The 15,473-nt window shown below is 30.6% G+C and overlaps 1 protein-coding gene across 1 annotated transcript in view; it reads left to right on the top strand.

Moving 5' to 3' along the window:
• The window catches only part of LOC133643079 (monoacylglycerol lipase abhd6-B-like), a 33,126-nt gene that overhangs the window by 1,083 nt on the left and 16,570 nt on the right, over positions 1 to 15,473 (top strand). The window contains exons 2-3 of the mRNA XM_062037488.1: positions 3,321 to 3,389; positions 7,947 to 8,066. Coding sequence (XP_061893472.1) covers positions 7,954 to 8,066 — 113 coding nt within the window. The 5' untranslated portion in view covers positions 3,321 to 3,389; positions 7,947 to 7,953. The remainder of the gene's footprint in view (positions 1 to 3,320; positions 3,390 to 7,946; positions 8,067 to 15,473) is intronic.

Below are 15,473 nucleotides of genomic sequence, written 5' to 3'. Positions count from 1 at the left end.
TTGAATCGAGAATCGCGTTGAATCGGAAAAAAAAAAATCTATTTATAATCGAATCGTTACCCCAAGAATCGATATTGAATTGAATCGTGGGACACCCAAAGATTCGCAGCCCTATTATATATATATATATATATATATATATATATATATATATATATATATATATATATATATATATATATATATATATATATATATATATATATATATATATATATATATATACTGTGTATATATATATATATATATTAGGGATGTCCGATAATATCGGCCGAAAAAAGCGTAAAAATGTAATATCGGAAATTATCGGTATCGTTTTTTTAATTATCTGTATCGTTTTTTGTTTTTTTTAATTTATTTTTTTATTTTATTAAATCAACATAAAAAACATTCTGGTTCCTACATTATATATCAATATATATCAATATAGTCTGCAAGGGATATACAGTCCGTAAGCACACATGATTGTGCGTGCTGCTGGTCCACTAATAGTACTAACCTTTAACACTTAATTTTACTCATTTTCATTAATTACTAGTTTCTATGTAACTGTTTTTATATTGTTTTACTTTCTTTTTTATTCAAGAAAATGTTTTTAATTTAGTTATCTTATTTTATTATTTTTTTTAAAAAGTACCTTATCTTCACCATACATGGTTGTCCAAATTAGGCATAATAATGTGTTAATTCCACGACTGCATATATCGGTTGATATCGGTATCGGTAATTAAAGAGTTGGACAATATCGGAATATCGGATATCGGCAAAAAGCCATTATCGGACATCCCTAATATATATATATATATATATATATATATATATATATATATATATATATATATATATATATATATATATATATATATATATATATATATATATGTATGTATGTATGTATGTATGTATGTATGTGTATATATATATATATATATATATATATATGTATGTATGTATATATATATATATATATGTATATATATATATATGTATATATATATATATATATATATATATATATATATATATATATATATATATATATATATATATATATATATATATATATATATATATATATATGTATATATATATATATATATATATATATATATATATATATACATACATATTGATGTTCAAACTCATAAACTTTTTTTTTTTTTGCAAATAATAATTAACTTAGAATTTCATGGCTGCAACACGTGCCAAAGTAGTTGGGAAAGGGCATGTTCACCACTGTGTTACATGGCCTTTCCTTTTAACAACACTCAATAAAGGTTTTGGAACTGAGGAGACACATTTTTGAAGCTTCTCAGGTGGAATTCTTTCCCATTCTTGCTTGATGTACAGCTTAAGTTGTTCAACAGTCCGGGGGTCTCCCTTCTGCTATTTTAGGTGCCACACATTTTCAATGGGAGACAGGTCTGGACTACAGGCAGGCCAGTCTAGTACCCGCACTCTTTTACTATGAAGCCACGTTGATGTAACACGTGGCTTGGCATTGTCTCGCTGAAATAAGCAGGGGCGTCCATGGTAACGTTGCTTGGATGGCAACATATGTTGCTCCAAAAGCTGTATGTACCCTTCAGCATTAATGGTGCCTTCACAGATGTGTAAGTTACCCATGTCTTGGGCACTAATACACCCCCATACCATCACACATGCTGGCTTTTACACTTTGCGCCTAGAACAATCCGGATGGTTCTTTTCCTCTTTGGTCCGGAGGACACGACGTCCACAGTTTCCAAAAACAATTTGAAATGTGGACTCGTCAGACCACAGAACACTTTTCCACTTTGTATCAGTCCATCTTAGATGAGCTCAGGCCCAGCGAAGCCCACGGCGTTTCTGGGTGTTGTTGATAAACGGTTTTCGCCTTGCATAGGAGAGTTTTAACTTGCACTTACAGATGTAGCGACCAACTGTAGTTACTGACAGTGGGTTTCTGAAGTGTTCCTGAGCCCATGTGGTGATATCCTTTACACACTGATGTGGCTTGCTGATGCAGTACAGCCTGAGGGATGGAAGGTCACGGGCTTAGCTGCTTACGTGCAGTGATTTCTCCAGATTCTCTGAACCCTTTGATGATATTACGGAGCGTAGATGGTGAAATCCCTCAATTCCTTGCAATAGCTGCTTGAGAAAGGTTGTTCTTAAACTGTTCAAGAATTTGCTCAGGCATTTGTTGACAAAGTGGTGACCCTCGCCCCGTCCTTGTTTGTGAATGACTGAGCATTTCATGGAATCTACTTTTATACCCAATCATGGCACCCACCTGTTCCCAATTTGCCTGTTCACCTGTGGGATGTTCCAAATAAGTGTTTGATGAGCATTCCTCAACTTTATCAGTATTTATTGCCACCTTTCCCAACTTCTTTGTCACGTGTTGCTGCCATCAAATTCTACAGTTAATGATTATTTACAAAAAAGTTTATGAGTTTGAACATCAAATATGTTGTCTTTGTAGCATATTCAACTGAATATGGGTTGAAAATGATCGGCCGGCCGATATTATCGGCCGATAAATGCTTTAAAATGTAATATCGGAAATTATCGGTATCGTTTTTTTTATTATCAGTATCGTTGTTTTTTGTTGTTGTTTTTTTTTAAATTAAATCAACATAAAAAACACAAGATACACTTACAATTAGTGCACCAACCCAAAAAAACTCCCTCCCCTCATTCACACAAAAGGGTTGTTTCCTTCTGTTATTAATATCCTGCTTCCTACATTATATATCAATATATATCAATACAGTCTGCAAGGGATACAGTCCGTAAGCACACATGATTGTGCGTGCTGCTGGTCCACTAATAGTACTAACCTTTAACAGTTAATTTTACTCATTTTCATTCATTACTAGTTTCTATGTAACTGTTTTTATATTGTTTTACTTTCTTTTTTATTCAAGAAAATGTTTTTAATTTATTTATCTTATTTTATTTTATTAATTTAAAAAAAAAAAGGACCTTATCTTCACCATACCTGGTTGTCCAAATTAGGCATAATAATGTGTTAATTCCACAACTGTATACATCAGTATCGGTATCGGTAATTAAAGAGTTGGACAATATCGGAATATCGGATATCGGCAAAAAGCCATTATCGGACATCCCTACTAATATCCTTTTAGCCAGTGTCAAATGATATTTCTTTTTTCACGAGGCTTGCTCGCTTGATGACGTAACAACACATTATCACCTTTGACCGTGTGAACTGTGCCCCAGTAAAACATCATCATTATTATTATTATTATTATCATGCCTCACTATGGGGGATTAAAATGTAATAATCATAACTTTCATTGTATTTTATGTAGGTTTGGAAACAACCACGTAGAACCAACGGCAGTCGTTACACAGGAAGAAGAAAAGAGAATAGGTCAGAGGTAGGCAAAGTCCATTTATGACCCACTGCTTGTTTTTCATTTTTACTCAATATTTCACTAATGTTTGCCGGAGAAAGAAGAAGAAATAGACAGACGAGGACAAGACAGACAAAGACAATAACAACAAAAAACAACATAACTACATCAACAAATATGATGTATAACAAATATGATAACAACAATGAAAAAGAACAGATTAGTGAAGTAGATAGTAATAATACAGAAATGACAATGAACATTATTGCACTACGAATGGAACAATAAAAATCCCAATAGAAATAACACTATTGATAATAAATAATAGTAATTAACTCAATTATCAACATTACAACCACTTCAGATGCAACAATACATAAATGTAATCAATACTTGAATTACAAAAGAAAGAGGATCGGACAATATTAACCTTTTACATTGTTATAGTAATTTTAGGTTAAGCTCTAGCAGTGTGCCCTGTTTTGTGGAAAAAAAAAAATATATATAGGATAATAGATTAGTAAAGGAGATAGTAATAAAGTAATGACAATAAAAATGATTGCACTCTGAATTGAACAATACTAATAAACTATTGATAATGAATAATAGTAATAATTACTAGAGATGTCCGATAATATCGGTCTGCCGATATTATCGGCCGATAAATGCGTTAAAATGTAATATCGGAAATTATCGGTATCGTTTTTTTTATTATCAGTATCGTTTTTTTTTTTGTTTTTTTTTATTAAATCCACATAAAAAACACAAGATACACTTACAATTAGTGCACCAACCCAAAAAACCTCCCTCCCCCATTTACACTCATTCACACAAAAGGGTTGTTTCTTTCTGTTATTAATATTCTGCTTCCTACATTATATATCAATATATATCAATACAGTCTGCAAGGGATACAGTCCGTAAGCACACATGATTGTGCGTGCTGCTGCTCCACTAATAGTACTAACCTTTAACAGTTAATTTTACTAATTTTCATTAATTACTAGTTTCTATGCAACTGTTTTTATATTGTTTTACTTTCTTTTTTATTCAAGAAAATGTTTTTAATTTATTTATCTTATTTGATTTGATTCATTTTTTTCAAAAATGTACCTTATCTTCACCATACCTGGTTGTCCAAATTAGGCATAATAATGTGTTAATTCCACGACTGTATATATCGGTTGATATCGGTATCGGTTGATATCGGTATCGGTAATTAAAGAGTTGGACAATATCGGCATATCGGATATCGGCAAAAAGCCATTATCGGACATCCCTAATAATTACCTCTATTATCAACATTACAATCGCTTCAAATGCAACAATACATAAATGTAATCAATACTTGAATTACAAAAGAAAGCGGATAAGAGGGGGGAAGAAAGAGGAGCTGACTATATTAACCTTTTACATTGTTATGGTAAATTTACCTTTTACATTGTTATGGTGAATTTAGGTTAAGCTTTAGCAGTGTGCCGTGTTTTGTGAATTTTTTAATTAAAAGATGATGAATTAGTGAAGGAGATAGTAATAAAGTAATGACAATAGAAATTATTGCACTATATACTAATACCAATAAATAATAACACTATTAATAATAAATAACAGTAATTACCTCTGTTATCAACATTACAACCACTTCAAATGCAACAATACATAAATGTAATCAATACTTGAATTACAAAAGAAAGAGGATCGGACAATATTAACCTTTTACATTGTTATAGTAAATTTAGGTTAAGCTCTAGCAGTGTGCCCTGTTTTGTGAAAAAAAATAAATATATATAGGATAATAGATTAGTAAAGGAGATAGTAATAAAGTAATGACAATAAAAATGATTGCACTCTGAATTGAACAATACTAATAAACTATTGATAATGAATAATAGTAATAATTACTAGAGATGTCCGATAATATCGGTCTGCCGATATTATCGGCCGATAAATGCGTTAAAATGTAATATCGGAAATGATCGGTATCGTTTTTTTTATTATCAGTATCGTTTTTTTTTGTTTTTTTTTTTTTATTAAATCCACATAAAAAAACACAAGATACACTTACAATTAGTGCACCAACCCAAAAAAACCTCCCTCCCCCATTTACACTCATTCACACAAAAGGGTTGTTTCTTTCTGTTATTAATATTCTGCTTCCTACATTATATATCAATATATATCAATACAGTCTGCAAGGGATACAGTCCGTAAGCACACATGATTGTGCGTGCTGCTGCTCCACTAATAGTACTAACCTTTAACACTTAATTTTACAAATTTTCATTAATTACTAGTTTCTATGTAACTGTTTTTATATTGTTTTACTTTCTTTTTTATTCAAGAAAATGTTTTTAATTTATTTATCTTATTTGATTTGATTCATTTTTTTCAAAAATGTACCTTATCTTCACCATATCTGGTTGTCCAAATTAGGCATAATAATGTGTTAATTCCACGACTGTATATATCGGTTGATATCGGTATCGGTTGATATCGGTATCGGTAATTAAAGAGTTGGACAATATCGGCATATCGGATATCGGCAAAAAGCCATTATCGGACATCCCTAATAATTACCTCTATTATCAACATTACAACCGCTTCAAATGCAACAATACATAAATGTAATCAATACTTGAATTGCAAAAGAAAGCGGATAAGAGGGGGGAAGAAAGAGGAGCTGACTATATTAACCTTTTACATTGTTATGGTAAATTTACCTTTTACATTGTTATGGTGATTTTAGGTTAAGCTTTAGCAGTGTGCCGTGTTTTGTGAATTTTTTTTTTATAAAGGATAATAGATTAGTGAAGGAGATAGTAATAACAAAGTAATGACAATAGAAATGATTGCACTATATACTAATACCAATATAAATAACACAATTGATAATAAATAACAATAATTACCTCTATTATCAACATTACAACCGCTTCAAATGCAACAATACATAAATGTAATCAATACTTGAATTACAAAAGAAAGCGGATAAGAGGGGGGAAGAAAGAGGAGCTGACTATATTAACCTTTTACATTGTTATGGTGAACTTAGGTTAAGCTTTAGCAGTGTGCCGTGTTTTGTGATTTTTTTAATTAAAAGATGATGAATTAGTGAAGGAGATAGTAATAAAGTAATGACAATAGAAATTATTGCACTATATACTAATACCAATAAATAATAACACTATTAATAATAAATAACAGTAATTACCTCTGTTATCAACATTACAACCACTTCAAATGCAACAATACATAAATGTAATCAATACTTGAATTACAAAAGAAAGCGGATAAGAGGGGGGAAGAAAGAGGAGCTGACTATATTAACCTTTTACATTGTTATGGTGAATTTAGGTTAAGCTTTAGCAGTGTGCCGTGTTTTGTGATTTATTTTTTTTTATAAAGGATAATAGATTAGTGAAGGAGATAGTAATAAAGTAATGACAATAGAAATTATTGCACTATATACTAATACCAATAAAAAAATAACACTATTGATAATAAATAACAGTAATTAACTCTGTTATCAACATTACAACCGCTTCAAATGCAACAATACATAAATGTAATCAATACTTGAATTACAAAAGAAAGCAGATGAAGACGAGGGAAGAAAGAGGAGCTGACTATATAAACCTTTTACATTGTTATGGTGAACTTAGGTTAAGCTTTAGCAGTGTGCCGTGTTTTGTGAAAAAAACCAAAACTATAAAGAAGAATAGATTAGTGAAGGAGATAGTAATGACAATATAAATTATTGCACTATAAACTAATACCAATATAAATAACACTATTGATAATAAATAACAATAATTACCTCTACGATACAAATAACTGAAATGTAGGCTTTGGGTTCTCAAACTGCTTTCACCAACGACCACCTCAGAAAACACTTGGCTCTACCATAATGACCAACATTAAAATACTGAAGCGTAGTAGGCCTAAGCATTCATTAAAACCAAAGCAGAGGTTTCTATTTAACAGATATACTTAATATGTTTGGCCACGGTGTAACATTACACACAGTTTGAACAGTAACACTGTGTTTGAATATTTACTTAGTGACTTTTTGGCGTACCACTATACGGAGCATCACTGCGTTATGCTATGTGGCTGTTTTGCTCATACCTCTGGGGGGAAAAGCGGTGAAAAAACATTTTGTTCCGATCCAAATGTGCAGTGACTGACTGTGCCTGGTAGTTTGAGTTACATGATGTGTGTCTTATCACTTGGTGCATCACTCTGCTAATGCCGAAGAGGCTGCCGTGGATAATGCATCAACGAGGTTGTTTGATCTACTGTAGCCCCTCGCATTAATCAGCAGAGCTCCTTTTGAAGCTGCTCTGGTTCTATTACTTTTTAACTTGAATCGATCAAATGCTTTGCCTTTTTCTGGGTTTTAATGAACCCGAAATAGGCTTAAAAGAATCAACATATCCCCAAAACGCAAAGGAAAGCAGCCATTTTCTCGCAGTTTTAGTCAATCGCCTCGTTTACGGTTTATAAACATTTTTCTGGTAAACTTTTTAATCAGAAATGCGTCGCGTAATGACGTTAAATTGCATATTTGTGTGTTGACAGCGCAACAATGGAGGAAAGTTCCACTGCCATGCTGCTCGGGACCGTTCTGGTGCTTCCTGTTTTTGCCTTCGTCACGTCCTTGTGCTTCCGGCCCGGAGTTTTCATCAACGCTTATAACTGGTGAGCCGACGCCATACTCGGTGTGCTTCTTGCCTGCGCTAGTGACTTGTAATACCCTTTTCCGCCACTTGTGGCAGTAATGACAATATCAAACAAACAGAAGAAGTCTGTCATAAAGACATTTCTTAAGCGCAAAAATTATGACTACATTATTTTCATTTGCACTGTATTTTTACTGACAGTTTAGTTAAGAAACATTTATTATTAACTTAGTTGATTTATTTTAGCGCAACATAAGACATATTGTGTGTAAATGTATTGTTTATTTGGTAAGTCTAATCAGCCTGACCTGAGCCCAATGTTTTTTTTGTTAAATTAATAATAATATTTGTGATTGACACATGCTTTTATATCATTTGACAAGGTAGTAAACTGTAAGGAGGTTAGATATAAGTATTGAATATGATCAAAATCAAGAGTAAGATGATTAATTTAGTGTTAATATTGGGGTTCCCGGGTCCCTCTGTAGTGGAAAATCTTGGTCTCGAGGTCAAAAAGTTTAAGAACCCCTGCTATATAAAATGAAGTGTTCAGCGCAAAATATATGACTAAATTGTAATACCCTTTTCCGCCACTTGTGGCAGTAATGACAATATCAAACAAACAGAAGAAGTCTGGCACAAATGTCATAAAGAAATGTCTTAAGCGCAAAAATTATGACTACATTATTTTCATTTGCACTTTATTTTTACTGACAGTTTAGTTAAGAAACATTTATTATTAACTTAGTTGATTTATTTTAGCACAACATAACACGTATTGTGTGTAAATGTATTGTTTATTTGGTAAGTCTAATCAGCCTGACCTGAGCCCTAAGTTTTTTTGTTAAATTAATAATAATCTTTGTGATCGACACATGCTTTTATATCATTTGACAAGGTAGTGAACTGTAAGTAGGTTAGATATAAGTATTGAATATGATCAAAATCAAGAGTAAGATGATTAATTTAGTGTTAATATTGGGGTTTCCGGGTCCCTCTGTAGTGGAAAAGTTTGGTCCCGAGGTCAAAAAAGTTAAGAACCCCTGCTATATAAAATGAAGTCTTCAGCGCAAAACATATGACTAAATTGTAATACCCTTTTCCGCCACTTGTGGCAGTAATGACAATATCAAACAAACAGAAGAAGTCTGGCGCAAATGACATAAAGAACTGTCTTAAGCGCAAAAATTATGACGACATTATTTTCATTTGCACTGTATTTTTACTGACAGTTTAGTTAAGAAACATTTATTATTAATTTAGTTGATTTTATTTTAACGAAACATAACACATATTGTGTGTAAATGTATTGTTTATTTGGTAAGTCTAATCAGCCTGACCTGAGCCCAATGTTTTTTTGTTAAATTAATAATAATCTTTGTGATCGACACATGCTTTTATATCATTTGACAAGGTAGTAAAACTGTAAGTAGGTTAGATATAATTATTTAATATGATCAAAATCAAAAGTAAGATGATTAATTTAGTGTTAATATTGGGGTGGCCGGGTCCCTCTGTAGTGGAAAAGTTTGGTCCCGAGGTCAAAAAAGTTAAGAACCCCTGCTATATAAAATGAAGTGTTCAGCGCAAAATATATGACTAAATTGTAATACCCTTTTCCGCCACTTGTGGCAGTAATGACAATATCAAACAAACAGAAGAAGTCTGGCGCAAATATCATAAAGAAATGTCTTAAGCGCAAAAATTATGACTACATTATTTTCATTTGCACTTTATTTTTACTGACAGTTTAGTTAAGAAACATTTATTATTAATTTAGTTGATTTTATTTTAACGCAACATAACACGTATTGTGTGTAAATGTATTGTTTATTTGGTAAGTCTAATCAGCCTGACCTGAGCCCAATGTTTTTTTGTTAAATTAATAATAATCTTTGTGATTAACATATGTTTTTATATCATTTGACAAGGTAGTAAACTGTAAGTAGGTTAGATATAATTATTTAAAATGATCAAAATCAAGAGTAAGATGATTAATTTAGTGTTAATATTGGGGTTTCCGGGTCCCTCTGTAGTGGAAAAGTTTGGTCCCGAGGTCAAAAAGGTTAAGAACCCCTGTTATATAAAATGAAGTCTTCAGCGCAAAACATATGACTACATTGTAATACCCTTTTCCGCCACTTGTGGCAGTAATGACAATATCAAACAAACAGAAGAAGTGTGTCATGAAGACAATTCTTAAGCGCAAAAATTATGACCACATTTGTGAAGCTGTATTTTCATTTGCACTTTAATTTTACTGACAGTTTAGTTAAGAAACATTTATTATTAACTTAGTTGATGTATTTTAGCACAACATAACACGTATTGTGTGTAAATGTATTGTTTATTTGGTAAGTCTAATCAGCCTGACCTGAGCCCAAAGTTTTTTTGTTAAATTAATAATAATCTTTGTGTTTGACACATGCTTTTATATCATTTGACAAGGTAATAAACTGTAAGTAGGTTAGATATAGTTATTGAAGTAAGATGACTAATTCAGTGGAAAAGTTGGGTCTTGAGGTCAAAAAGGTTAAGAATCCCTGCAGTATAAAATGAAGTCTTCAGCGCAAAACATACGACTAAATTGGTGAAGCTGTATTTTCATTTGTACGTACATTTTATGGACAGTTTATTTAAGAAACATATTTATTGTTATTATTTATTAGAATGTATTTATTTTAACACTGGGTAATTTTATATACAGGTATTTTTCATCAGTTATATTTGATTAGTAATTATTTATAATCAGCCTGACCTAAGGCTAGGTCGGCTCTTTCGTGCGGCCCTAGTGGCTCCCTGGAGCTTTTCCAAAAATGTATTAAAATATTAGAGGATAATATGGTTTATGTAGGAGGACAAACACGACACAAACCTTCCTATTTGTTATAAATCCCACAGTTTATATTAAACATGCTTCACTGATGAGAGTATTTGACGGGCGCCATTTTGTCCTACTAATTTTTGAAGTCCTTGAACGCACCGTAGTTTGTTTACATGTACAACTTTCTCCGACGCTGCCACAGAAAGACGTGTTTTATCCCACTCCTTCTTTGTCTCATTTTGTCCATCAAACTTTGTAGACTGTGCGTGAATTAACAAAGCTGAGCTTTGTTGATGTTATGGACTTGTTGGAGGGCTAATCAGGCATATTTGGTCACTGCATGACTGCAAGCTAATCGATGCTAACATGCTATTTATGCTAGCTGTATGTACATATTGCATCATTATGCCTCGTTTGTAGGTATATTTCAGCTCATTTTATTTGCAGTTTCCTTTAACTTGGACACACACGTCTTTACCTTTGGCCATTCTAAGACAGTAAGTTCCAGGAGTTTCTGAGAAGCCTCCGTTTTAGTAATGTTTTCCAATGTTGTAAAAATGTGTACAGTAAATATTACATTTCAACATTTCTGTCAACGAAGATTTGCGTCAGCCTGCGACACATAGTCATTTTGATAGTAGGCTAATATAGCTAATATAGACACTTACACCATGTGTTGTCTTCATTATAACACTTACAGTATATAAGAATTGTAAAGTCATTTTAATAGTAGGCTAATACAGCTAATATAGACACTTACATCATGTGTTGCCTTCATTTTAACACTTATATAAGACTTTTAAAGTCATTTTGATAGTAGGCTAATATAGCTAATATAGACACTTACATCATGTGTTGTCTTCATTATAACACTTACAGTATATAAGAATTGTAAAGTCATTTTGATAGTAGGCTAATATAACTAATATAGACACTTACATCATGTGTTGCCTTCATTATAACACTTATATAAGACTTTTAAAGTCATTTTGATAGTAGGCTAATATAGCTAATATAGACACTTACATCATGTGTTGTCTTCATTATAACACTTACAGTATATAAGAATTGTAAAGTCATTTTAATAGTAGGCTAATACAGCTAATATAGACACTTACATCATGTGTTGCCTTCATTTTAACACTTATATAATCATTTTAAAGTCATTTTGATAGTAGGCTAATATAGTTAATATAGACACTTACATCATGCGTTGCCTGTATTATAAATAATACTTTTAAAGTCATTTTGATAGTAGGCTAATATAGCTAATATAGACACTTACATCATGTGTTGCCTTTATTATAAATAAGACTTTTAAAGTCATTTTGATAGTAGGCTAATATAGCTAATATAGACACTTACATCATGTGTTGCCTTCATTATAACACTTATATAATAATTTTAAAGTCATTTTGATAGTAGGCTAATATAGTTAATATAGACACTTACATCATGCGTTGCCTGTATTATAAATAATACTTTTAAAGTCATTTTGATAGTAGGCTAATATAGCTAATATAGACACTTACATCATGTGTTGCCTTCATTATAACACTTATATAAGACTTTTAAAGTCATTTTGATAGTAGGCTAATATAGCTAATATAGACACTTACATCATGTGTTGTCTTCATTATAACACTTATATAAGACTTTTAAAGTCATTTTGATAGTAGGCTAATATAGCTAATATAGACACTTACATCATGTGTTGTCTTCATTATAACACTTACAGTATATAAGAATTGTAAAGTCATTTTAATAGTAGGCTAATACAGCTAATATAGACACTTACATCATGTGTTGCCTTCATTTTAACACTTATATAATCATTTTAAAGTCATTTTGATAGTAGGCTAATATAGTTAATATAGACACTTACATCATGCGTTGCCTTTATTATAAATAAGACTTTTAAAGTCATTTTGATAGTAGGCTAATATAGCTAATATAGACACTTACATCATGTGTTGCCTTCATTATAACACTTATATAATAATTTTAAAGTCATTTTGATAGTAGGCTAATATAGTTAATATAGACACTTACATCATGCGTTGCCTGTATTATAAATAATACTTTTAAAGTCATTTTGATAGTAGGCTAATATAGCTAATATAGACACTTACATCATGTGTTGCCTTCATTATAACACTTATATAATACTTTTAAAGTCATTTTGATAGTAGGCTAATATAGCTAATATAGACACTTACATCATGTGTTGCCTTCATTACAACACTTATACAAGACTTTTAAATTCATTTTAATAGTAGGCTAATATAACTAATATAGACACTTATATGATTTGTTGCCTTCATTATAACACTTATATAAGACTTTTAAAGTCATTTTAATAGTAGGCTAATATAACTAATATAGACACTTACATCATGTGTTGCCTTCATTATAACACTTATATAAGACTTTTAAAGTAATTTTAATAGTAGGCTAATATAGCCAATATAGACACTTACATCATGTGTTGCCTTCATTATAACACTTATATAAGACTTTTAAAGTCATTTTAATAGTAGGCTAATATAGACACTTACATCATGTGTTGCCTTCATTATAACACTTATATAAGACTTTTAAAGTCATTTTAATAGTAGGCTAATATAACTAATATAGACACTTACATCATGTGTTGCCTTCATTATAACACTTATATAAGACTTTTAAAGTAATTTTAATAGTAGGCTAATATAGCCAATATAGACACTTACATCATGTGTTGCCTTCATTATAACACTTATATAAGACTTTTAAAGTCATTTTAATAGTAGGCTAATATAGACACTTACATCATGTGTTGTCATCATTATAACACTTATATAATACTTTTAAAGTCATTTTAATAGTAGGCTAATATAGCTAATATAGACACATCATGTGTTGCCTTCATTATAACACTTATATAAGACTTTTAAAGTAATTTTGATAGTAGGCTAATATAGCTAATATAGACACTTACATCATGTGTTGTCTTCATTATAACACTTATATAAGACTTTTAAGTCATTTTGATAGTAGGCTAATATAGCTAGTATAGACACTTACATCATGTGTTGTCTTCATTATAACACTTATATAAGACTTTTAAGTCATTTTGATAGTAGGCTAATATAGCTAATATAGACACTTACATCATGTGTTGCCTTCATTATAACACTTATATAAGACTTTTAAAATAATTTTAATAGTAGGCTAATATAACTAATATAGACACTTACATCATGTGTTGCCTTCATTATAACACTTATATAATACTTTTAAAGTCATTTTGATAGTAGGCTAATATAGCTAATATAGACACTTACATCATGTGTTGCCTTCATTACAACACTTATATACGACTTTTAAATTCATTTTAATAGTAGGCTAATATAACTAATATAGACACTTATATGATTTGTTGCCTTCATTATAACACTTATATAAGACTTTTAAAGTAATTTTAATAGTAGGCTAATATAACTAATATAGACACTTACATCATGTGTTGCCTTCATTATAACACTTATATAAGACTTTTAAAGTAATTTTAATAGTAGGCTAATATAGCCAATATAGACACTTACATCATGTGTTGCCTTCATTATAACACTTATATAAGACTTTTAAAGTCATTTTAATAGTAGGCTAATATAGACACTTACATCATGTGTTGCCTTCATTATAACACTTATATAAGACTTTTAAAGTAATTTTGATAGTAGGCTAATATAGCTAATATAAACACTTACATCATGTGTTGCCTTCATTATAACACTTATATAAGACTTTTAAGTCATTTTGATAGTAGGCTAATATAGCTAATATAGACACTTACATCATGTGTTGTCTTCATTATAACACTTATATAAGACTTTTAAGTAATTTTGATAGTAGGCTAATATAGCTAATATAGACACTTACATCATGTGTTGCCTTCATTATAACACTTATATAAGACTTTTAAAATAATTTTAATAGTAGGCTAATACAACTAATATAGACACTTACATCAGGTGTTGCCTTCATTATAACACTTATATAAGACTTTTAAAGTCATTTTGATAATAGGCTAATATAGACACTTACATCATGTGTTGCCTTCATTATAACACTTATATAATACTTTTAAATTAAATGGGTCATTTTAATACTAGGCTAAAATAGCTAATATAGACACTTATATCATGTGTTGCCTTCATTATAACACTTATATATTACTTTTAAAGTCATTTTAATAGTAGGCTAATATAGACACTTATATCATGTGTTGCCTTCATTACAACACTTATATAAGACTTTTGAATTCATTTTAATAGTAGGCTAATATAACTAATATAGACACTTATATGATTTGTTTCCTTCATTATAACACTTATATAAGACTTTTAAAGTCATTTTAATAGTAGGCTAATATAACTAATATAGACACTTACATCATGTGTTGCCTTCATTATAACACTTATATAAGACTTTTAAAGTCATTTTGATAGTAGGCTAATATAGACACTTACATCATGTGTTGCCTTCATTATAACACTTATATAAGACTTTTAAAGTCATTTTAATAGTAGGCTAATATAGCCAATATAGACACTTACA

This window comes from Entelurus aequoreus, linkage group LG26, assembly GCF_033978785.1.
Source record: "Entelurus aequoreus isolate RoL-2023_Sb linkage group LG26, RoL_Eaeq_v1.1, whole genome shotgun sequence".
Classification (NCBI taxonomy): domain Eukaryota; kingdom Metazoa; phylum Chordata; class Actinopteri; order Syngnathiformes; family Syngnathidae; genus Entelurus; species Entelurus aequoreus.
This window is presented reverse-complemented; position numbering and strand designations above follow the sequence as displayed.